The sequence below is a fragment of the Aethalodelphis obliquidens genome, unplaced genomic scaffold, assembly GCF_003676395.1.
Source record: "Aethalodelphis obliquidens isolate GAN/ISIS:26980383/991018 unplaced genomic scaffold, ASM367639v1 scaffold32, whole genome shotgun sequence".
In the NCBI taxonomy this organism is placed as follows: Eukaryota; Metazoa; Chordata; class Mammalia; order Artiodactyla; family Delphinidae; genus Aethalodelphis; species Aethalodelphis obliquidens.
This window is the reverse complement of record NW_020837976.1, coordinates 13358221-13382732: the sequence shown is the minus strand read 5'-3', so window position 1 is coordinate 13382732 and position 24512 is coordinate 13358221. Positions and strand designations below refer to the sequence as shown.

The window sequence follows — 24512 nt, the reverse complement described above, 5'->3', positions numbered from 1 at the left end:
ACTATGGAATGGTGGTGATAATACTTGTTTCAATGTTCATATTGGAATGGAAATAGGTACCAGACTTGGTTACTCAAAATCTGACACTTAAAAGAAGTCATAACAATATATGAACGATGCAGTCAGGGGAAAATAGCCGCACTTTCAAGGTGTCTGGAGGCAGATGGGTAGGCATGAGAGCTCAGGGTCGGGGGACACACAGAGCTGGGCCTCACGCCCGGCTCCACCTGCCATGCGACCTTGGCAGGTCAGTACTCTAAGACAGTGATTCCCAAAACCATGATTTGAACAACTGAATAAACTGTTTTTCAGTATCTGCCACTGAAAAAATGATTTTGTGATCAAGTATGTTTGGGAAATACCAGATTAACAAATTTGAATAGGTTTTCTTTACTGAAGGACTTCTCAAAGCCTTTTAACATAGACTCTTGGTAGGGATGGGGACTGATAGTACAGAAGGATATAATGCTGCTTTTTATAAAGCAGCATTTCCCAAACATTTTTGGCCATAAAATCCACCCCTCCTCCCCTATCCCTTGCTTTCTAACAGGCACCTTGAGAGATATCAGACACCAGCATTCTTTAGAACATAGTAAGTGGGAAATGTTGCTGTACAAACCTCATTTTCTCATCTGTAAAACAGGGATAACACTCTCTCTCACATTTGCTGAGATCCCTTAGCGAGGTAACACATACAGAGACCCAGCAGAAACCGACACCTAGTAGGTCCAAAATAGCTGTTGGTTCTCCTTAACTCACTCAGGTGTACAACAGCTGTCACTAAAATATTATTTTCAACCTTATGAGTTGATGATTGTGAATGCACTCATTCCTGGGAAACCAGGAATGAAACCAGGCAAGAAATCAGAGCCTAAGTTTCTTGGTTTCTGCTATAGTCTCCTCCAGAATCCTGGCACCTTCATTAGGGTAGACAATGTAAGCAGTTAAAGGATTCTTAGAATCTACTATTACGGAATCTAGATTTACTTTTTCCCTCTCTGCCGTGAAGGTAATACTGGTTAGATACGAGAAAGGGTATGAGTGTTAGTCGTTAAGAGCACAAGCTCTCAAGCCAGACTGCCTGTGTTCAAATCCTGTCTCTTCCATTTTGTGGTTGTGACCTGAGCCATGTTGCTTAAACCATTTATTTGTGCCTTAAGTTACTTACCCGTGAAGTGGGGGAAAATCGCACCTATCTCAGAGTGCTGGGAAATGAGTTAATATTTGTAAAGCATCAGACTGGTGCTTGACATAAAGTTCATGCTCAGTAAATTTTAGGGTGGAAAAGTAAATGGTCAGTCCATAAGCCTGGCTACACTGTTAAGAGTCTGGATTATCTGCTTTCTGTGTCTGCTGTTTAGACAATTCACCTCTTGGATTAACAACAACTAGATATCACAATGAAACACATTTATTCAGTTCCAGGTCCCTACAGGAGCTATGAGAGCCAGACTCTGTGGAGCCAGACGTGCTAAATGTACACATTCCGATTTCCCTTTCTGCTCTAAAATCCTATGACTTCAAGTTTCCCTGGGCCCTTGTAACATGACAAGAGGTACCTGATAGGCTAAACTCCAGTCCTAGCAAAGGAAGGCTCACAGAGGTGGAGCTATCACAAGCACAAGCTCCCTAGCTGCCCTTTGGCTGGTGCTCGAGAACAACCCCAGTCCCCAAATCAGAGCTTCGACCTGACAGTGTGGCCTAGTATTAAGGACATAAATGCTTAAGATCAGCTGCTTAGTTACTAAGGTAATAACAAGCAGGCCACAGAGGGTAAAATCTGTTTCTTATATAGAAAGCCGGCTGGCAAGAGGCAGGTAAAAGGCAAGCTTGCCTAGGCAATCATCTACTGTGTGTTAGACAAGTGGCTCTTTGTAATGTGCCTATATTCTGACCTAGCTAACAATGCCTAGGTGTTGTCCAAAATTGGGTCAGTTCCGGAAAAAAAAAAAAAAGCTCCTCATTCTTTATTCTGAAGGCAAGCAACTGCTATCAATCTTCCCATGGCATCACCCACGCTGGGCCTTTCTTGACTGGAATGAGGCCCCAGCAAAGGGAATGGATACTCACTAATGAGACAAGGAACTCCGCATACCCTCGCTTGTTTGAGGTGACTTCCTTAAACCACAACAAAGTTCAGAGGCAGGGAGCTCAGGTCAACCATGAAGTAGCCTTAGGAACTACCAAGGACAACCAAGGAGTCTGTGCTCGCTCTGGCACTGGAAGACACTGCAACCAGGATGATCAGTTTCTAACTCACCACTGCGCAGCTCCCCGCTGTGATCTAGCTGCTCTACCGCATCCTACTTTTCCACGTTACATCTCCTGCTCTTTCCCCCGTCACCAATACCCGCTCTTTACTCTCAGCCAACGATCTTGTGTTCAGCTGAAGAAACAAAGCTCACCAGAGAAGTCCCTCACACTCCCACCTCAAACTACCAGCCTCCAGCTCTCAACCCACAATTTGCCTGACTTGGCCCCGGCCCCCACTTCCTTCCAGCTGCGTGGATGAACTGCCCGCCCTCCAGCCTCTACCTCCACTGTGCACCACAGCCCATTCCCCCACCTACTAAATGTGACTCTTGGACTCCTGCAAGCAGTGGCTCTTTTCTATCTTCACATTTTCTCTTTTGTGTCCTTGGCATCAGCACAGTTTCATCTTAGCAAAAATAAACAGAAAAAACCTTCTTTAACCCCATTTACCCCTCCAGCTACCACTCATTTCTCTGTTCAGCTTTACAGCAAAATTTCTTATCCACACTCATGATCTCCACTTCCTCTTCTCCTGATCTCCTGTGAAGCCATCAGAGATTCCGTCCCTACCGATCTCCACCGGAACCCACTTGACACAGTGAGATGGAGCCTCCTGACAGCGTCTCCCTCACTAATCCAATGGCTGGTTCTCAGGACTTGTCTCCCTCCTTTCTCTGCAGTGTTCCACACGATGGATCACTTCCCTCTTTCTTGAAGCAAGTCCTTCACTTACTGGGGCATCACTTTCTTGGTTCTTTTCCTATTTCAGAAATAGTAACAGTTTTTTTTTTTTTTTGGCCATGCCATGTGGTTTGTGGGACCTTAGTTCCCTGACCAGGGATGGAACTCGTGCCCCCTGCAGTGGAAGCACAGAGTCCTAACCACTGGACTGCCAGGGAATTCCCTCTCTTCCTATTTCAATGCTCTCTCCTTCTCAATCTTTTTGGCTGATTCCTTCTCACCTTCACAATTTCTAAATTGTGGAGTTTTTTATGGCTTGGTCCTCAGTCCTCTTGTCCATCTACAATACATTCACTCCCCCCGCAAGGTGCTCTCATGAAGTTTTGTGGTTTTAAAAACCACCTATATACTGCCAACCCCTAACTTTAGATCTCCATCGCAAACTTTTGTCCAAGCTGCAGGTTTTTTAATGCAAATATCTATCCACTATCTTTACCTGGATCAAATGTTAACATGTCCCAGACTGCACTGCTGAGCGCCTTCTGCACCTGCTCTACAGGCCTTTCCATCCCAGTAAGGCCAACTTCACTGCCCCAGAGTCTCAGTCAAAATCTTAATATAATCCTTGGCTATTCTTTTCCTTTCACCAATACACCAGTTCTACTCTTGTTCCCACAGAGTTCTTTTTGACATAGCAGACAATCTGATCCTTTTCAGTGAAAGTCTGCTCATCTCTCCCTGCAACTTCCCACCTCAGAACAAAACCCAAAGTCCTTACTATGGCCTACAAGCTCTATGTGATTTGGCCCTCACTACGTCTTGACCTTATCTTCTTCTGCTCTCCCCCTGTCCACTATACCCAGACAACTGGCCTCTCTGCTGCTTCTGGAATGTGCCAAAGTACATTCCTGTCTTAGGGCCTTTGCACTTGTTTTCCTTGTGCCTGGAACACTCTTTCCCCAGAAATTCATCTGACTTGCTCCTTCACTTCCTTCAGATCTCTGCTCAAAAATCACCTTATAAGAGAGGATTTTTTCAACTACTCCACATAAAAGAGCACCACCACTCCCGCCCACAAGTCATTCTATCCCCTTTGTCCTTACCACCACCTGACACCGTGAATATTTTAAAAAAAGAGAAAAATCTGTCTTCCTCCAGAGACTGTAAGATCCACAAGAGCAGAGACTTTATTTTATTCACTGTATTCCCAGTACTTAAAATAGTATCTATCAAATAGTCCGTATGCAAATATTTGTTGAATGAATGAAAGGAAGGAAGAAGTGACAACCTCCTGCAGATCGGGGGTTGGGGGGGGCCGACTTTTCCTGAGTGTCAGGAAGATTCAGTCCTGGGGTGGGACCTGGATGTGGCCCTGTCCACACAAATCATCATTCCCTGTCGTGACTTACAAAGAAAATTTTGCCCTGCTATCAATTCCTGTCACAGAAGTGTTGAGTTTTTCTTTTTTTCTATTTGGATTCACATGCCTTCAAAAAGTCAATTTTATAATTTAAAGGTTTATGAAGATTTGCAATGAACTGCAGACAGACCCAGTAAAAACAAAGTTTCTTTACTATAAGCAATGCACTTTCACACAGTATTTCCTAAGCTATTAAAAGATGTTGGCCATAAGCAGCTAAATTGACTTATAAACCACTTCTGGGTTGTAATCAGAAAATTGAAAATCACTGCCTTGACCTAATAAAAAGAGGGACCTTGGGGAATTAGAAGATTATTAAGAAAGGAGAACCAGAATCTTTATGGCCCCCTGGCTTGAGGTATTGCACTGTAGTAAAGAAGAGGAAAAGCACTTTCTCAGTAGTAACACATAGTAGTCCAACACTTCTGCTCCAACAAGTAGAGGGAAAAACAGCTAAATTGCAGAAATCCTATTTTTGAGTCTATTAGAGAGCAATGGAAGCAATTAGGGCGAGGTGAACTATAATCCCAGAAAGGGAAGAGCCCTCCCTAGGGGAGCTGACAATCACCAGATGTCTTCCTCAGTAAGGACATTTGCTGATGGTGCAGGCTGAGGACAGGGTGTGGCCCAAAAGGGCTTTTTCCTTAAGGAAAGAGCACAGTGATGCTGGTTATGTGAAGGCTAGCATGACAAAATAAAAATCAGAGGAGCCCCAAATACGAGGCCATTCCCCTCATGGGACATTTGCTGTGCTGTCAGTGGATGGGAAGCTGTGGCTAAAAGGGAGAATGAAATCCTCCACATCTCAAGAGGGAAAACTGTCATTATATGTAGATGCCATGATACTATATATATAAAACCCTAAAGACTCCACACAAAAACTACTAGAACTGATGAACGAATTCAGCAAGGTAGCAGGATAGAAGATTAACATAACAGAAATCGGGTGCATTTCTTTACACTAACAATGAAATATCAGAAAGGGAAAGTAAAAAAAAACAATCCCTTTCAAAACTGCATTTAAAAAAAACACCTAGGAATAAACCTGACCAAGGAGGTGAAAGACTTATATGCTGAGAACTATAAAACATTAATAAAGGAAACTGAAGATGATTCAAAGAAATGGAAAGATATTTTATGCTCTTGGATTGAAAGAATTAATACTGTTAAAGTGGCCGTACTACCAAAGCAATCTATAGATTTACGCAATTCCTATCAAACTACCCATGACATTTTTCACAAAAGGAGAACAAATAATCCTAAAATTTATATGGAACCATAAAAGACCCAGAATTGCCAACACAATCCTGAGGAAAAAGAATACAGCAGGAGGCATAACTCTCCCAGACTTCAGACAATTCTACAAAGCTACAGTAATCAAAACAGTGTGGTTTTGGCACAAAAACAGACATATGGACCAACGGAATGGAATAGTGAGACCAGAAATAAACCTACACACCTATGGTCAATTAATCTTTGACAAAGGAGCCTAGAATACACAATGGAGAAGAGACAGTCTCTTCAGCAAGTGGTATTGGGAAAGTTGGACAGACCGCGACATGTAAATCAATGAAATTAGAACACACGGTCATATCATACACAAAAATAAACTCAAAATGGCTTAAAGACTTAAATGTAAGACATGATACCATAAAACTCTTAGAAGAGAATATAGGCAAGACATTCTCTGACATAAATCATACCTATGTTTTAAGTCAGTCATTCAAGGCAATAGAAATAAAAACAAAAATAAACAAACGGGACCTAATCAAACCTACAAGCTTTTGCACAGCAAAGGAAACCTAAACAAAATGAAAAGACAGTCTATGGACTGGGAGAAAATATTTGCAAATGATGCGACCAACAAGGACTTCCAAACTGTACAAACAGCTCATACAACTCAATAACAACAACAAAAACAGCAAAAAAAAACCCAATCAAAAAATGAGCAGAAGACCTAAAGAAATATTTCTCCAAATTATACATACAGATGGCCAACAGGCACATGAAAAGATGATCAACATAGCTAATTATTAGAGAAATGCAAATCAAAACTACAATGAGGTTATCACCTAACACTGGTCAGAATGGCCATCATTAAAAAGTCTACAACTAACAAATGCTGGAGAGGGTGTGGAGAAAAAGGAACCCTCCTACACTGTTGGTGGGAATGTAAATTGCTGCAGCCACTATGGAAAACAGTACGGAGGTTCCTCAAAAAACTAAAAACAGAGTTGCCATATGATCCTGCAATCCCACAACTGGTCATATATCCGGAGAAAACTATAATTTGAAAAGATACATGCACCCCAGTGTTCACTGCAGCACTATTTACAATAGCCAAGACATGGAAGCAACCTAAATGTCCAGAGACAGATGAATGGATGAAGAAGATATGGTACATATATACAATGGAATACTACTCAGCCATAAGAAATAATGCCATTTGCAGCAAAATGGATGGACCTAGAGATTATCATACTAAGCAGAGTAAGTCAGAAAGAGAAAGACAAATACCATATGATATCACTTATATGTGGAATCCAAATTATGACACAAATGAACTTATCTACAGAACAGAAACAATCTCACAGATATAGAGAACAGACTTGTGGTTGCCAATGGGGGGTGTAGAGGAGGGATGGATAGGGAGTATGGGATTAGTAGATGCAAACTATTATATATAGGATGGATAAACAACAAGGTCCTACTGTATAGCACAGGGAACTATACTCAATATCCTGTGATAAACCATAATGGAAAAGAATATGAAAAAGAATGTGTGTGTGTGTGTGTGTGTGTGTGTGTGTGTGTGTGTATATATAAATGAATCACTTTGCTGTATAGTAGACATTAACACAACACTGTAAAGCAACTATACTTCAATAAAATTAAAAAAAAAATCTTCCACATCTCCTGGTGCTTAGGAGACAAATTCCTGCTAGACAGAAGACCTGAAAAAATAACAACTGGTTCCCCCCACTGAACAAGGTGGGAGGCTAAAGTATACTAATCTCAAAACCTCAGAAAGGCAAAACTTTCAGGGTTGAGGAGACAGAGACCCCTCCAAGAAACATACATGAGCCAGAAGTGAACTAAGTCTTCCCTAAAACTGCAACCCAGCCCCACCTAGCTCAATCTTTGTTATGGATTGAATTGTGTCCCCACTCCAAATTCACATGTTGGAGTCCTAACCCCCAGCACCTCAGAATGTGACATTATTTGGAGATAGGTTCTTTACAGAGGTAATCAAGTTAAAACGAGGTCATTAGGGTAGGCTTTAATCCAATGACTGGTGTCCTTATAAACAGGGCAAATTTGGAGACAGACACGTGCACAGGAGAATGCCATGTGAAGATGAGGGCAGAGATCAGGGTGACGCTTCTACATGCCAAGGAACACCGATGATTGTCGGCAAACCACTAGAAGCTAGAAAGAGGCAGAGAACAGATTCTTCACAGACCTCAGAAGGAACCAAACCTGCCCACACTTTGATCTTGGATTTCTAGTCTTTAGAACTGTGAGACAATACATTTCTGTGTTTAAGCCAGAAGTGGTATTTTATTATGGCAGCCCTATGAAACTACTAAAACCCCTGACTTGATCAGACCCCTGGCCTAAAGAGAAGGACCCATTTAGATTTCCTACACACAGAGCACAGCTTTGGCTGGGAACCAGAAAGAACGGCTATCGACAGTCTAGGAAAACAGTGGGACAGGGCACAAGAAATACTTCCTTGTGACCATCCTGGTAGTTATACCAGAAGGTAAGAAGGCAAGACCCTCTCACACCAGACCCTATACCATGGGCACCCACAAAGATTAAAAAGGCCAAACTCCAAAGCACAACTAATTGTGTTGGCTAATTATAAGCACTAATAAGTAAATTATTTCAGTTTCAAGAAGATCTGCTGCTGAATTCTAAGAGCAATGACTAAAGGCATCATCAGAGATAAGTATGCTAACCAACAGTCTTTCCAACCTCCATGCCCACACTGAGATTTTGGACTCCCAAGGGAAAATAAATGGGTGTTAAAAATACAACTTATTATAAATGGTCTTTCAAGTTTCCTTGTCAGTTCTTTACAATTTATCTTTACTTTGAAGTTCCTCACACTTTAATTTGGGCTAATTAATGCTAGGACATTAGCTTTAGGAATATATGGTTTCAACTAAATGGGCCAGTTTGTTAAAATAAGAAGTCTATCAAAGACACTAATATACTGTAACAAAAGTCCAACTGTGAAAGGTGAGAGGTAGAGCATTCTTATTTTAACAAAAATATAACATGATAAAAAATTAATAAGTAGACTGCTTCAACTAACAAGAACTTTCTCACATTTGAGGTAACTTTAATACGAAGGTACTCCCTTGTTAGAAGTGTAACGTCTATTCTTTTTTATAAATCAGTGAGAACATAATAACCACACAGAATACACACACACACACACACGTTTTTTTTTACCTCTCCCAAAGAGAAATAGTGACGTGGAATCTGAGAATCGGGATAGATATTCTCTAGGTACCAAGAGAAAGGTCTGCATTGAAGTTTGTGTCTTAGACCAAGTCTTGATGATATATCTCCATAATCTACCTTTGTAACACCTGTTAAAAGAAATAAGTGACTGAATTATTAATGTTCCGTTAGGTAACACATTTCTATTTACATATTGCATCTAAAAAGCCAGTCACACAGGAAAAATAGTATCATTTTGGTGATGTGTGACTACACAAGTGACGTACCATAAATCCACCTCCCGAAGTATAAAACAAGGAAATATATGTGTTTTTCAAAGAAAAATTAAATTTATCTGAGAATGATATATATGCTAATAATATTACATACAAATGTAAGTTATATGGGGTCAGAAAAGTTTAATATTTGTTAAGGCAAAAACAAAAATAAAGACCAATTTTGCCCAAATATGAAACAGAGGTTAAACAGAGCAATTGTTTCCAGTCAGGTTTCTCTCTCACAGCTCACTGAATTGTGTGCGCTACCACTGCACAGTCTTGTGGTGATTGAAGAGGATGGGATGGTAACAATGCCAGGCAGATTTATAGCTGATGGAACAGCTGTTGCCACAAAACTCAGAAGAGGAAAGAAGTCCCTGGAGGCATGTTACAGGGCTCTGCACTGGCCTTGAAATATCTGACGCTTTCATATACATGTTAAATGTTGCAGTTAGGTTTAAAAAAAAAAAGAACATGGAAAGCACCTGGACCAATAGTGACTTCTGCAAGACTGGATCATGTATTGTTACTGTTAATGACATATACCAGGCATTCTGCTAAGTACCTTCTATACGTATGTGACTTCCTTTACTCCTTACAACAACCTATGAGGTAGGTGTCTGGCCTCTGCTCAGAGGTTCTCTTCCACTCCTTCTTCTCTCTATTCAGAATGCATTAGGATCAGACCAAGAAAGTTAGTTTTGTAATTCTAATGCAAGATAATGCTAACCTGGAGAAATTATATAGAAGAAATTCTTGAATTCATCCATCCACACTTCTGCAAGTCGTCTGTTATTTTTATTGATAATCTGCCCTGTGCCTCCTGGAAACGTGTAGGGTGTAGCTTTCCGAAACACATGTCCAACATGTGAGCAAGTAACAATCTCCAAAGTTCCTCCACACTGCCAAATCTGAAAACAGCAGCAAAGAAGACCAGTTTTAAACACTGATAATTATAAAAAAAAAAACAACGGTTCACATCTTATTGAGTTTCATAGCTGGAATTTCACAGAATCAAGGGCGTACAGTGGAGCTCCTGCTATATGGTCCCAAAGCCAGTGCTTCCTCAATTTTTGGTTCTGATCAAACCAGAAGTTGAAGGTTAAATTCAGAAAGATAGGTAAATGCAAAATACAGAAAAGACTTGAGGTCCATAGCAGTATTTCTCTAACTGCAGGCCGTCACTCTTACAAGGGTCATAAAATTCAAATTTGATGAACTGCAACCAGTACTAACAAGAACATACTGTTTCATGAAATGTTTATATTATGGGTTGTGTGTATATTTATTAATATCGTTCATGGTCAAAAACTTTGACCATGCAGTATTCAGCCAGAGTCCTATCTGTTCCTCCTTCTCCAAACCTGTCACAACCTGTACATTAAACAGAACCTAGGAATCTAAACTTGATTACTCGTGAGTTATTCAGTGGACAGTGAGAGCACACTCTATGGTGTTTGTGAGAATAAAAACAAAAAAGGGGTAAAAGAAAGATTATTAACTGGTTTCACATCCTTAACGAAATTATCCTTTCAAAATACATTTTTCCATAAGTCAAACATCTATTTTCAATTAAAATACATTTTGAAAAATTTTGATTTTGTTAAATATTGTGTGCCTGCCTTAACATTTTCACAGGATCATAAAGTGATACAGCTAAGTAGGATCTCCAAGATGATCTGGAGTTCAAACCTCTCCTTTTATAAAGAGCAAAGCTATCTACCAGGAACACAGCAAGCTAGCTGGGTTAGACTTCAGCGCAGTTCAGTGTGATTTCCACTATAGGCCATGTGTCTAAAGTTCATTATTTTCAGAAATACACTATGTCATTTTAAAAATATGTTGTTTTTTGTGAACAGGAAATGCATAAGACTTAAGGTTGACTGGGTTACCATTCATTTAGAATAATTTCAGAATTCTTTTGCCTTTTTCTTTTTTTTTTTTTTTGCGGTACGCGGGCCTCTCACTGTTGTGGCCTCCCCCATTGCGGAGCACAGGCTCCAGACGCGCAGGCTCAGCGGCCATGGCTCACGAGCCCAGCCGCTCCATGGCATGTGGGATCTTCCCGGAACGGGGCACGAACCCGTGTCCCCTGCATCAGCAGGCGGACTCTCAACCACTGCGCCACCAGGGAAGCCCGCCTTTTTCTTTTTATGGGGAAAAATATAAAGCTGGTAAAGTGACCAGGTTTAAATAAGAGAGAACAATTTTCAAACCAGAAGGACAAAGCATATTAAAGAAAGTGAGATTATGTTTTTGGCAGTTAAGTAACAAAGTAGCATCTACAAACTATGTGTTATTTTTGTTTATTTTTAGAGTTTGAATCACTTCCTTGAAAGTAACAAATTAAAGACAACAGGGGAATCTTGTATAAGTTTTACAGGTGGACTAGTAATCTAACTAAATTATTTGCTTAAAATAGTTTATAATGAACCTTTAATAGTATCACCAAACTTTTTATGGGCTGAAGGCTGTGAAGTCTGATTAACTCATATTAAATTCACTTTTTAATTTTTATTTAGAGATAACATAAATATTTAAAGCATATCCATATTTGAGGTTATACAGATTACTTTTTTCAAAGGGAACTTACCCTAAAGGAAATTTCTAGGTTTTCTCCTCCCCAAATATCCATTCCAGCATCATATGTTCCAATTTCCTGAAAGTAATCTCTGTCTATTGAAAAAAGGCCTCCTGCCATTGTAGGTGTTCTGAAATTCAATCATAATACTATACCGTTAATTGTAACAATTTAAAATTTACTATCAGTTTTTGTTTTTAAAAGTAGTTTTATAACTGTAACTACAGAATAAATGCTTATTCTCACACTCTGCAGAAACTTTCACAGGCTCCCAGGGCTTTCTTTGTTTTTGTGCTGGACCTGCACCCCAGTTGTGCTGTCACAGCTCCTACCTGGACATCCTTCTCTGCCTGGACACCCTTCCCTGCCCAGTCCCAAGGGCTCTTACTGTCTTCAGTACCTTTCTTGATCCTCAGGTCCTGACTGAGCTTCTACCCCAAACTCCTTAAATTGAAGCTATTTCTCATAATCCTCTCCATCTGACTGTGTATCTACTCCATAGTTCCAAGCAACCATAAATGCAGTTGACCACATTAACCAACTAGACGCACGTTAGCAGCTCTAACACGCCAGGTTCTAAGGGGTGGCAAATACTGCAAAGATATAAGACTAAACAGGAGGAAAGCAATGAAGCCCTTTCCCTCAACCTTTAAGGAAGGAGATGAAGTACAGAATAAAATCAATATACTCCTCCTAAGTAAGGAGATCATCATCCTGACCAAGTATGGTAAATTCTCTGCCTCAAAACATGGCCTAGGTATGTAGAGTGGGTGGGAATAGGTAGAATTAAGCAGAGAAATGATAATGAAGGAGGATTTAAATAAATGAATACCAAATATTGGTTTCCTTGAAGAATGAATATGGAGAAAAATTGGGTTCCAACTAAGAGACCGTAATTAAGTTCCAGGGACAGAGGACACTATGGAGATCATATTTTAGGATGAATTGGCTACCTATGTAACCCTAAAACATACTCATTCCATGCACTGGTGAGGGTGGCAGCATTTGCTTTTCCAGTAGAAATAGCTGTTTCCACAAAGAAGTTAGGACTTACATTGATTTTAGAAGAGAAAAAAGAATGAGAAAGTCTAATATCTTAGGAGTCAAAGGAAATAAATAGGCTGACACCCTGCATTATCATTTAGTGCAGGGGTTTCTTGACCTAGGTTTGGGGATCTCTCTAAATTTCCTAGACTTGTGTAAACCCTTCTGTTTGCACATGTGCATCCCTGCCTCCCACCCCCAGTCCCACTTTAGAGAAGACTCAAAGCTTTTATCAGATTTTTCAAAGAAGTCAATCATGTATGGAATGTTTAGTGACCCCTGGTTTAGATGGTGATTTGAACTGTCACCAGAAGAGTGGAAAAGTCCCTTTACTAGGAAAGGACTCGGGCTGGCTAGGGAGAAAGAGCATAGAATTAGTGAAATCTCTCTTCAACTTTGTCAGAACTGGACTTAATTCAAAGGAAGACAGATCTGGGAAGCCTTCTCCTCTCCTGGAGAGGAGAAGGCTAAAAAGCCTGGTGCTGCAGGAACTCTCAATTACTACAGAAGCAGCAGGCTGATGCAGCTGGAATCCTAGGATGGCTCAGAAGGCTCAAGGTCTCTATCTAAAGGTCCTGAATAGCATGAAGGTTTTTATCCCTTTCTGAAAAAAATCTATATAAGACCAAATATAGAACAAAAGAAAAAGCAGAAATGCATTAATGGAAATCCTTTTTTATACTTTTGTCAATTCTAGTTATTTTTATATTTGAAACAAGCTTTTTCTAACCTTATCAGATGGTACATGTCTGAATTTAAAATCTTACATTTTACATTTTATTACCCAGTTTTAAGTATTATTTTCACATATTGGCACTTACAATTAATTAAGGGATGGTTTAAGTTAAATATTATTATCCCTAACAACTGAATTAAAGCATAAATTACAGATGTGCAAAACATTGTTCATATAGGAATGAAAACATATGCATGTCATTTCTCACAGGCACTAGATTTATAGAAATGAAAAATTCGAATTTTATTAATTCATCAGAGGAAAAAAATCCCTCTTTGAAATAATGATATACATGAAAGATGGCTCTTAACTACATATATGGTGCACAAATCCTTCATGTCTTTCAAAATACACATATAATCCTTCTAATATGATCCCCAATGCTTCACAATCCCCTGCCAATAACACATTAGGGAAAATGTTTGACAAATCAATTACCTCACAGGAAGAGTTCGATCACCTTTCCTTCTGTCCATTTCTCTTTGGGGAACAGGATACCAGCGAAAATTGAGCTTCCAGTTGAATCCACCATAGGTCATGTCAGAACCTGCCATGTACTCAAAAGTATCATCACTGATCACATCAATGATAGGACAGACCACTGTCTTCCTAAAATCATAAAAGCAAATTAAAAACCTTTTAAAACCTTCTTTTTTGAGGGCTATGGTAACAACTATATAACAAGTGTATACTAAGTGTTTTTAAAATAAAAATACATTCTATTATGTCAAGGACAATGGTGAAAAAATTCCCTGCTATATCCTACCAACCTAGCATCATAATTATTTATCATATTTATAACTTATTGAAAATAACCTTCCATCCCTCTTCCATTCATACTTTTATATATTTGCCACATGTAAAAGTACTTCAAATATTTCTACAGTATTCAAAAATAACTTTTAATGACTATATATTTAATAATTCTAATGACTACATATTTAATAATTTTAAGCTAACAATTTTCTTAATAAATGACTTCTGGACATTTGTGTTTCTTATATATTTTTGCTATTAAGATACTAAGTGACCATGTTCATATATACAATATTTCACTTTTGCTTTAAGAGTGAACTTCCAGGAGTGAGATAAGTGAATTAAAGGAAAGAACTTTTTGTGGCACTACTCATAACTTCTTTCCAAAAGTGTTATATGTATATACAGATTCCTTATAATACTATCAACTTTGGATGTTATTTTCTTGCAATTTTGTTACTATAATAATGTTACACAGTATCTCTGGATTTAAAAAAATTATCTTTTCTAATGATTAGAAAGAGTATTTTTCCTGCAGTTTGTATTTCTTCATACAAATTGTCTGAACACGCACTCTGAAACATTTTTCTTTGGTATTGTGATTTTTATAAACTTGAAAAAACACATATGCCCACAACCCCTTCTAAGAAACAGTGCCCTCTGCTCAGAGCCCTTGGGAGCCACATTTTAGAGTATGTGATATCCTCCCCATCGGACTGGTGTCTTATTTGAGAAATCTTTCCTTACTCCCAAATCATATTCTCCCATATTATCTTCAAAAACAATTATATTTTTGCCTTTCATGTTTATCTTTAATCCTTATGAAACTGATTTTGGGTATTACATGCAGTAAGGATCCAACTTCGTTTATTTTCCTTATGGATGACCAATTGTTCTAGCACTATTTATCTAACGGTCTTTTTTTTTTCTGCTGCTGTAATCATAAGTGCCTGCTCTGTCATAAATCAAGTTTTCATAGAAACATGGAGTGGCTCTGTTTCACTAGTCTATTTGTGAACTCCTGCATCAATACGTCACTGCCACAATTAAAATAGCTTTAAAATAAGTCTTGATGTCTAGTAGGGCAGGCCCAGTTGTACTTGACTCCTCTTTTTCAGGGGTATTTTAGCTATTTTTTAAAATGTGTATTTCCAGATAAATGTTAGAATCAGCCAGTTTCTCCAAGAAAATTCTGTTGAGATTTTCAATTAGAAACACATTGAATTTATATAAATCAATGTGGAGAGAAATGACATTTTTGTATTGACTTTTCTATCCATGAACATTATCCTTCTCTCCGCTCAGATTATTTTCCAATGAATTTCAACAGTTTTCTATTTCATGCATCATTTGTTAAACATATTCCTAATTATAGCCTATGATTTCCATTGCTATTATAAATGGTATCATTTCTTTTCTTCTTTTTACATTATATTTTCTAACTCTTCCTGCTGGTATGGAGAAGGCAACTGACTTTTCTATGGTGATCTTATGTTTGGCTACACTGCTAAATTCTTATTATTTCCACTACTTATAGTTTACTTTTCTTCGTAAAAAAAAAAATCATTTGCAATTGACAGCACTTGCTTTTTTCCTTTCCAATTCTTATACCCTTTATTTCTTATATTATTGCAAAATCTAAGGCTTCTAATAATACTGAGTAACAGTAATAATTCAGGGCATTCTTATCTTGTGCAATAGCTTCCAAAAAATACTTTCTGCATTTCTCTATTGATATGATGTTTGCTAGTTAAGGGTGTGTGTGTGTGTGTGTAGCTAAATTAAATTAGTTTAGCATCTTAAATTAGTAAATTTACATTCTATAATAGTTTACTAAGTATTTCTAATCATAAATCAATGTTCATTTTAATCATAAATGAACACTTTTTTCTGTATCTACTAAAGTGATTAGAGTTTTAATGACAGGGTTTGTTTTTGTTTTTGTTTTTGCAGTACGCGGGCCTCTCACTGTTGTGGTCTCTCCCATTGCAGAGCACAGGCTCTGGACACGCAGGCTCAGCAGCCACGGCTCATGGGCCCAGCCGTTCCACGGCATGTGGGATCCTCCCGGACCGGGGCACGAACCCGCGTCCCCTGCATCGGCAGGCGGACTCTCAACCACTGCGCCACCAGGGAAGTCCTAATGACAGGGTTTTAATCACAGTTTCAGAAATATGTTAGCAGGGTATATTATGTGAATTGGTTTTGTAATATTACACTAACCAAGTAGTGATGATATGTTACATATATTGATATGTTATATGATATGCTTTACTTATATATATAAATATATATATGTTGATATGATATTAATAAATCTCAGTTGGATTCAGTTTGCTGGTGCTGTGAGATTTTCGTATTAGCATTTGTGAGTGGGTTTGAGTAATTTTCCACATCTGTTCTGGTTTCATATCAAGGTTATACTAGTCTCATAAAAAGAGCTGAATTGGTACCCCTTTTCTATGTTCTGCTTACAAATTCTTAGGGGAGATCCATTTCCCCTCCTCCACCCCATACCAAGGTTGAAACGGCCAAGTTGTCTTTGGTGTGGTGGGATTCATTTCTCATTCTAACACAGAAGTACAGACATCAGGAGCCTCGCTTTATACAGGTGTTTGCTATTCGTCTTCCCACTGTAGGCGGGGCCCAGGCCTTGGCTCCCATCCTCCCATCTGTTTGTCTTTCAAGGCAGAAGCTCAGTGTCCCCTAAGTTCAGCAGAAACCCTACAAGTGAAAGCTGGCTTTAGTGCCTAGACTACTTTACTTGTTTGCACTTTGTTCTGAGATCTGCAGAATTTCTTACTTTGCTGCCAACTTGGTGAGGCACTTAAAAATGTTTTGGGGGGACTTCCCTGGTGGTCCAGTGGTAAAAAATCCACCTTACAATGCAGGGGACACAGGTTTGAACCCTGGTCAGGGAACTAAGACCCCACATGCTGCAGGGCAACTAAGCCCACACGCCACACATACTGAGCTCTCGCGCCTCTACTAGAGAGACTGTGTGCCGCAAACTACAGAGCACACGTGCTCTGGAGCCCATGCGCCGCAACTACAGAGAGAAAAACCCGCATGCCACAACTAGAGAGAAGCCCATGCGCTGCAATGAAAAATCCTGCGTGCCTCAATGAAGATCCTGCGTGCTGCAACTAAGACCCGACGCAGCCAAAAATAAATGAAATAAATAAATAAAAAATAAATCTTTAAAAAAAAAATGTGTTTTGAATTTATCCAGCACTTAGCTTTTTCAGTTGGAAACATTATTCAGGATACCTAATCTACCACACAGCCCAACTGGAAGTTGTTGTGGTTGTTATTTCAGCCAATTTCCCTTTCATATTTCTGTCATCACCTCACATTGCTTTCTCTCCATGGGTCCAGGCTCCTGCTTCATAATGGTTACACATTGTCTTTACGCAAGCAAACACTTCCTAAATCAGTCATCTGTTACATATAGAAAACAATTTACAGAAATATCCTATTTCTTCTTCAGGCAGTGTTCTTCTTCCTAAAGCTACTGTATCTTCTCATTGCCCAGGCAATTCATCTTTGAAAGGGGAGAGATGGGGACTTCCTTGGTGGTCCAGTGGTTAAGATTCCACGCTCCTAATGCAGGGGGCATAGGTTCGATCCCAGGTCAGGGAACTAAGATCCCACATGCCGGGTGGCGCGGCCAAAAAAAAACTGGGCGTGGGGGGGCGGGCAGAGATGTAGGTCCAGCATTTGCTTACAAACAGAATAGATGCAATGACTTTGGCTCCCACTATGCTCTACGTGACTAGTAAAAGTTTACCCTGCTGAAATCTAAACCTTAATGTTGACACAGACAGCCTCTGGTTCAAACTTCAATGACAAGCAGAAATTCAACTAACATAGGTCTTGCAGACTGAAGTTAGGTTGTCTCCTCATATCTAGGAGCTAAGGCCAAGCCCAGCAGTAGGTAATTCTTTGAAAATTGTGCATCATGAAAGACTACAACCATGAGCTTGCACTGTTCCCAATATTCTACCTGTATTATCCAAGATTACAGTCCTTTTCCATAAACAATCAAGCATTTCAGGAGACAATGTGTTATCTCCCCACCCGCTTCTACCTTGTGCTATAGGCTAAGAGATACAGTCCCAGTAAGGATGCAGACAGAGAGGAGATGACCTGCTCGCGCCCCAGTGTCAGCCTTAGAGAGCAGGGACAAGTAAAGGGCTTTATCCTACCTTCCCTGAGATCCGTGTCTATCTGTTCTGCTCCCGTTTAGTGAAGAGAGCATATAGTATACGTCCTAACATGTTTCCTAATCCATCCTCATTAACAAGACAGTCTGCAAACATTCCTTCCAGACTTTAGAACGTGGTCTTATTCATATTTGGTTTAGAGTACTCTTCATGGGTGTTTTAAAGGAAAATATTTTTATATTTATTTAAAAACATGGAATTTTGCAACTTACCATAGTTTAGGACAAACGCACTGAAAACAATTTATAGACTCCAGAAAATTACCTGTCATGTTTGATCCTGGCTAAGAGAGGCTCCAGCCACCCCACTGTACATTCACAGTGAGCATCTAAAAAGGTGATCACTTGGCCTTTAGACACTGCAGCTCCTTTTAACCTAGCTCTGATCAATCCAGAACGTTGCTCCATTCGAATTACGTGAACTGGTACTTTTAATTTTTTCACATAACTCTCTAGAGGTCTTTTCAAAAAGTCTGAAAATTAATAAAACAAAACAAATTTTAAAAACTGCGAGCTGGCATTATCCAGATGGAAGGCAATTTTAGTTTGCAATATTCATTCAACACATACCTACTGAGCACTTTCAGTGCGCTCCCTGACTCACAAACCCGTTTCACTTAGGAAGCCTTTTTATTTCCTGAGAGAATGTACCAGAACTGCCTCTCCTTTGTTACACGAGGAATTAGGGGAGAGCCTCTGAGCTCAGGCTCAGTCAAAGGCACGTTACCACACTTCTCTAAGCAGCTCTCCGTCAGGCTCAATTCTCCTTTTCTCTAATCATGCTTAAGGATCAGGAACAGAAAGAAGGTAGTGCAAGAGAATTAAATCCAGACTTCAATAGAGAGAAAGAACACAATATGCAATAGCTGTTAGAGTTCGGAAAACTGTGGGGTTTCTTCAAAGGCAGAAACAAATTGTCTTATAGTTTATCACAGTCTCTGACTATGTAGTTCTTTTTCAGGAGGCGGGAAATGAGGTCAAGCTAGATGAGAATGCTGGACTGGAGCTATAAGACCAAACAGAACCCTTACCAGATAGGTCGGTCTAAGCAAAAAAGGTTTCCAGAGGGAAGGGCAATTGAAGAGGAAGAGAGAAAGGGAGAGTGAATGGGTGATGAAGTCAGCAGCTATCCTAGAGAGGTCAGATAGAGGTTATGCTCCTAAGCCAAGGAGTTCCTGCCTCCAAAGTACACAATTGATTTTAAAAAGCAGAAAAGGTTCCACTTCCTCAAACCAAAGACAGGAACCTTTTCAGATCAGGTTAGTTCATGGTGCTTATGCCAGAGAAGTGACAGATGGTGATCAAATGTCTTTCCAATTTGTCCCCATACCACAGGTACAAGGACAGTCTCTCTAGTGAAGGAAAAACTTGACATGGAGCTACTAGGACTCCTATGACTAGCTCTGTCCTGGGACCCCAGTAACGAAGGTCAGGGTGTAAGTATTAAGGGGCTCTTTAAATACTAAACGTGGGAATCCAAAGGGCTCCCTACATAGCGGAGAGGGAAAGACAAATAGTAGTGGAATGGTTCTGGCCCATTGGAACTGGTTAAGACCTGACTGATTCAATAATGGAATAATCAGGACTATGAAAACTGTGAAAGAAAAAAAGGCCTCTGTGTCCCACTACACCAGAACACCAATCATTTCCATGTCTGCTAATACACTTCCTAAAATATCTGGGCTAAAAAGAAAATCTGAAAAATATGTGGAGAACTCCTATCTGATCACCATGATTTTATGAACCAAACCTTAGGGTCAGAAACATATATAACTTGATTCTGAGTAAAAAAAAAAGGTGAGGGTAGTGCCGACCCCAATGAAAAACAACATTTTACCACTTTATGCCTATTTAGTACAATGCCAGGTTCTTTACATATTTTATTTCATTTAATCCTCATAACAACCCTATGAGATGTCATTAAACATGTTTTAGATATGAAACTCTAAGGCTCAGAATATTAAATGAACTGATCAAGATGACACAGCTTATTAAGAGGTAGATCCAAGATTCAAACCAGGTCTGCCTGACTTCAAAGCCCCTCTTTTCACCCACAGCAAGAAATCCTAGAAGGGAACTACCGAGAGAACAATTCAGGACTGCGGATTCACCCAACCTGATCCAGATTTAAATTTCTTTATGTCCAGAGTTTGAAAGAATCTCATGTGGTAAGGTGTGAGATATATTCTAGTACCTTAGACCAGTCAAATTCGGCTGTGTCACACTGGGTTGCCCAGTAAGTCTTCCCCAAAATATTAGACAGTTTAAAGTGCTTATTAAGAATCAAAGCAATCTAATCCCTGAATTCTGTATCTTTGAAAGTTATAATATTCTGTCCTGTCTATAACTAAAATGAAAAATGCATGATTCTCTGGTCTGGTAGTTGAAAAAAGTTGCTATTCAACAAATTTTCTTGGCATCTTTGTTTGATGTCTTTGTGGCTTTCAGGCAATATGGCTAAGAAATAGGTATCTTCCTAACACCTGATACAGAATTATGGACTCAGGGCTAGGTGGGGGATTAGGAACTATTTATTCAAACCTCATTTTATAAAAATGAAGCCATGGAGGGGTGTTAAGTGATTATGATTAGAAGGTACTATGTCATCTAAAAATAAGAGAGAATCTTATTAGAGTATCTTTACAGCTATTAGTCTATAAATGGATCCCTAGGCATCTCTGCATCAGGGAGTTGGGAGGCTGTCAGAGAGTGAATGTCAGGGAAAATTTCACTGCTCCTAGCAACATCTGAGAAATCTTAGCCAGAGCTCTAAAGAGCAGTAGAAAGAGCAAAGAATTTAGAGTGTAATAAATCTGACTCCTAATCCCTACTTAAATAAGAACCTCTGTTTCCTTTTGTGCGAAATGAAAAAAACAATAGTCATCTCAGATTCAGAACACTATATCAACTCTAAATCTTAACGTAACCTTCTGAGATGACAACTGCATAACTTTGAACATGAACTAGGGATTCATCCAGACTCCATCTTCATTACAGACCCCTTAACAGTAAAGTTATGACAGACATGACTACATAGCAGTTAAGAGGTTAAACCCTAGGTTTATGTGAAGTCTCATTTTGCTCAATCAATAAAATAGGGATAATTATAGCATCTACTTCATACTTAATAAATGGAGCTACTGACAACTCAGCAGGTTCACCGTGAAATCCAATACCCTGAGGCCATGAGCAGACTATGCACACTACACAACCTAGTTAGGAAGTCTGTGCAGACACGGAGTAGAAATAAGGATCAACTGACTGGTAGATTATTCTTTCCTTCATTCACTGAACATATTCTGGACTGTCTACTGTGCGATAGGCACTGTGGACACCGAGGAGATAATGGTGAGCAAATAGTCCTGATGGAGTCATAGTGCCTGTCTGCGGGGCAGGGTTGGGGGAGACAGTCATTAAATAGACAAGTAAACAGGTTAATCTCTGGGGAGAGCTGTGGGAGTACAGAGTGTTCTGAGAGGCGCTCAGAGGGACATGACCCGGTTGCAGGAGGTCAGGAAAGCCTAAGTGTAACTTGATTCTGAGGAAACATACAAGAGGAACTAGGGGCTGGGGTGGGCAGGGAATGATCTGAGATATGTCTGGAGATGCAGGCAGAGGCCAGGTCCTGCAGGCCTTAGAAGGAAGGCTTCTTTTTCTTTTAATTGAAGTATAGTTGATTTACAATGTTTCAGGTGTACAGCAACGTGATTCAGTTATATATACATACATATTTTTTTCAGATTCTTTTCCATTATAGGTTATTACAGGATACTGACTATAGTTCCCTGTGCTATACAGTAGGTCCTTGTTTAGAGGAAAGGTTTTAATCAGAAAAGTGACACGGTCAGGTCTGCACATTTAAAAGCTCCCTCTGCACGCAGCATGAACAGACAGGATCAGGTGAGAGTGTTTGTGGGGAGACTAATTAGTCTATTTCATCGGCCAGGTGAGAAATGACGGTGCCATGGCTGTGCCTCATGAATAGGAAAGAGCGGACTTAGAGAGCTGGCTCTGGTTCCTGGGCCCAAAGTTACCACCTAAACAAGAAAGTTAGATTAGATAATTCTCAATCTGGATAGCAAGACTGCAGTTATAACCACAAAAACACAATGCCCAGGGGTTCCCAAATATCAGAAGTGGTGACCCAGATGCCTGAGACTTTCCAGGCAGGAAGATACAGAAGAGCCAGGTCCCTGATCAGGGCTGTGGGGTGACGCTCAGGGTCCTGCTTAGTGACTAAGCCCGACGGGGCAGCGAGGCAGACACCTGCCCACACGTTTCCAATTACAGGTTTACAAAGGCTGGGGTGATTCAGAAGGGCCTACATGAGGGAGGTAAAAGAGAACCGGGATACGTGACTATCTTTGTCACTTCAGGCTGCAGACATGTTAAGTCTTGCTGGTTAGGCCACATCCTACAAAAACTTACTATTTCACAGCCTTCTCAGGCACTCAACAAAATAATGGAGAAAACAAAGGGGCGACTGGAAAAATAAATCATTTCATCTGAGGAAAAATATCTCTTCTTGAGGAACATTTAACAAATATCAACATATAAGTAAAAGTCACTTGCAGGATAGATGTCTGTATGAATCACTGCTAAAATTAACTTCAGCTAATTTTCTTAAAGAGGGATTAATTAACTCCTAGCTAACAATTATCCACGTGGGGTTTATGCTTCTGTCAACAGTAATTATTTAAGTGTGGTATTCTTAATTTATAACAGCTCTCATTCATTTTGACATTAATTACATTATATATTATTATTAAATGTTTTATGTAATTATAAACTATCTCCTTGATTAGACTAAGGAAGTAAGCTACAAGGCCCTTGAAACAGCAGGGCTGTATCTTATTCTTCATTTGTACCTCTACAACCTGGCAAAGTAAGAAGATTTAAATTGTTATCAATGAGTAAATTATTCCCAATAATTAAGATAGGAAATGATTAAATTCATCACGGTTAAACATATATATTTAGTGTGGGCACAGGGAGGAGAAGGTATAATACTTGACTAAACTATTTTAGCAGATGCAATGAGAGATAGGTGAGAAAGTTGAAGATAATAACAAAAAAGGTTGAAAAGATGGGTCATGAAGTTTAAGGCTGCCTAAGCAAGGAAGGAAGAGCCGTTTTCCGTAGTTCCCTCCAAATTTTTCTCATGTGAGTATAGGAATATTGGGGGAAACACATGACACCAATGATGAACAGCTGTGCTGTGAAGAAAAAGCCTGTGAAAAATTCTGAGATTCTTGGAAGAATGTCTGGGCAAGAGCCACTGTAGAGATTCATCATGAGATCAGAAACATATTATATACCACTTTTTCATAAGTTCCTTCGTCACCCTTTATGTACCTAGCTATAGATTATTCCTGAACTTAGGAATAGAGGAAACGGAAAACCTAAGAAGAATCTGGAGAGCTAAGGCTCAGCCAGCTCAGGCTCTGTTTTGCTGTCAGGGATGCTTCCCACTGTACATGGAACTAAATCTCTCTATTCATGGCTCTCAGTCAGAGCCAATCTTTCTCCACTGACTCAGGGCTGCAGCTTCCCACAGAGAAAATCCTGACAAAATTACGTGTTTTTTTTTCACTGTTCTGCATAAATTTTTATAGATTTCTTTTTAAAACAAGATTAAGATGTGACACAAACTAAATGCTAATTAAAGTAATATTTTAAGTTTCACAAGGGTGTAAATTTTTTGCATATGTGAAATGAGTCCAAACATTATAAATAACTTTTAGGATAAATTAGAAGTTTGTATAAAATTATTAGGTTAAAATGATAGCAACTAGTTTTTTAACCATAATGACAAAAGGTGTAGCATATTATTGGCATTAAAATGTAAAATTTACCTCTTTCACTGGCATCATCTACTAGAACAATTTCTTCTAGCATGTGTCTTGGTGAGCGATTAATGACACTATGGACAGTTCGCAGAAGTGTGCTCCAAGCCTCATTATGGAAAACAATCACCACACTTGTTGTAGGAAGATTATCTGGATACACCTTTGTTTTACACCTAGAGACAAAGCAAATGCCTTTGTAAAACTGTTACAATAGCATAATCAAGTAAGGGGTAA

At 39.4% G+C, this 24512-nt stretch overlaps 1 protein-coding gene across 1 annotated transcript in view; it reads right to left on the bottom strand.

Moving 5' to 3' along the window:
• The window catches only part of GALNT1 (polypeptide N-acetylgalactosaminyltransferase 1), an 83086-nt gene that overhangs the window by 11652 nt on the left and 46922 nt on the right, over nt 1–24512 (bottom strand). Inside the window, exons 4-9 of the mRNA XM_027127740.1 lie at nt 24285–24451; nt 18695–18902; nt 13887–14057; nt 11681–11798; nt 9818–9998; nt 8819–8958 (exon numbers count right to left, since the gene is read on the bottom strand). Coding sequence (XP_026983541.1) covers nt 8819–8958; nt 9818–9998; nt 11681–11798; nt 13887–14057; nt 18695–18902; nt 24285–24451 — 985 coding nt within the window. The remainder of the gene's footprint in view (nt 1–8818; nt 8959–9817; nt 9999–11680; nt 11799–13886; nt 14058–18694; nt 18903–24284; nt 24452–24512) is intronic.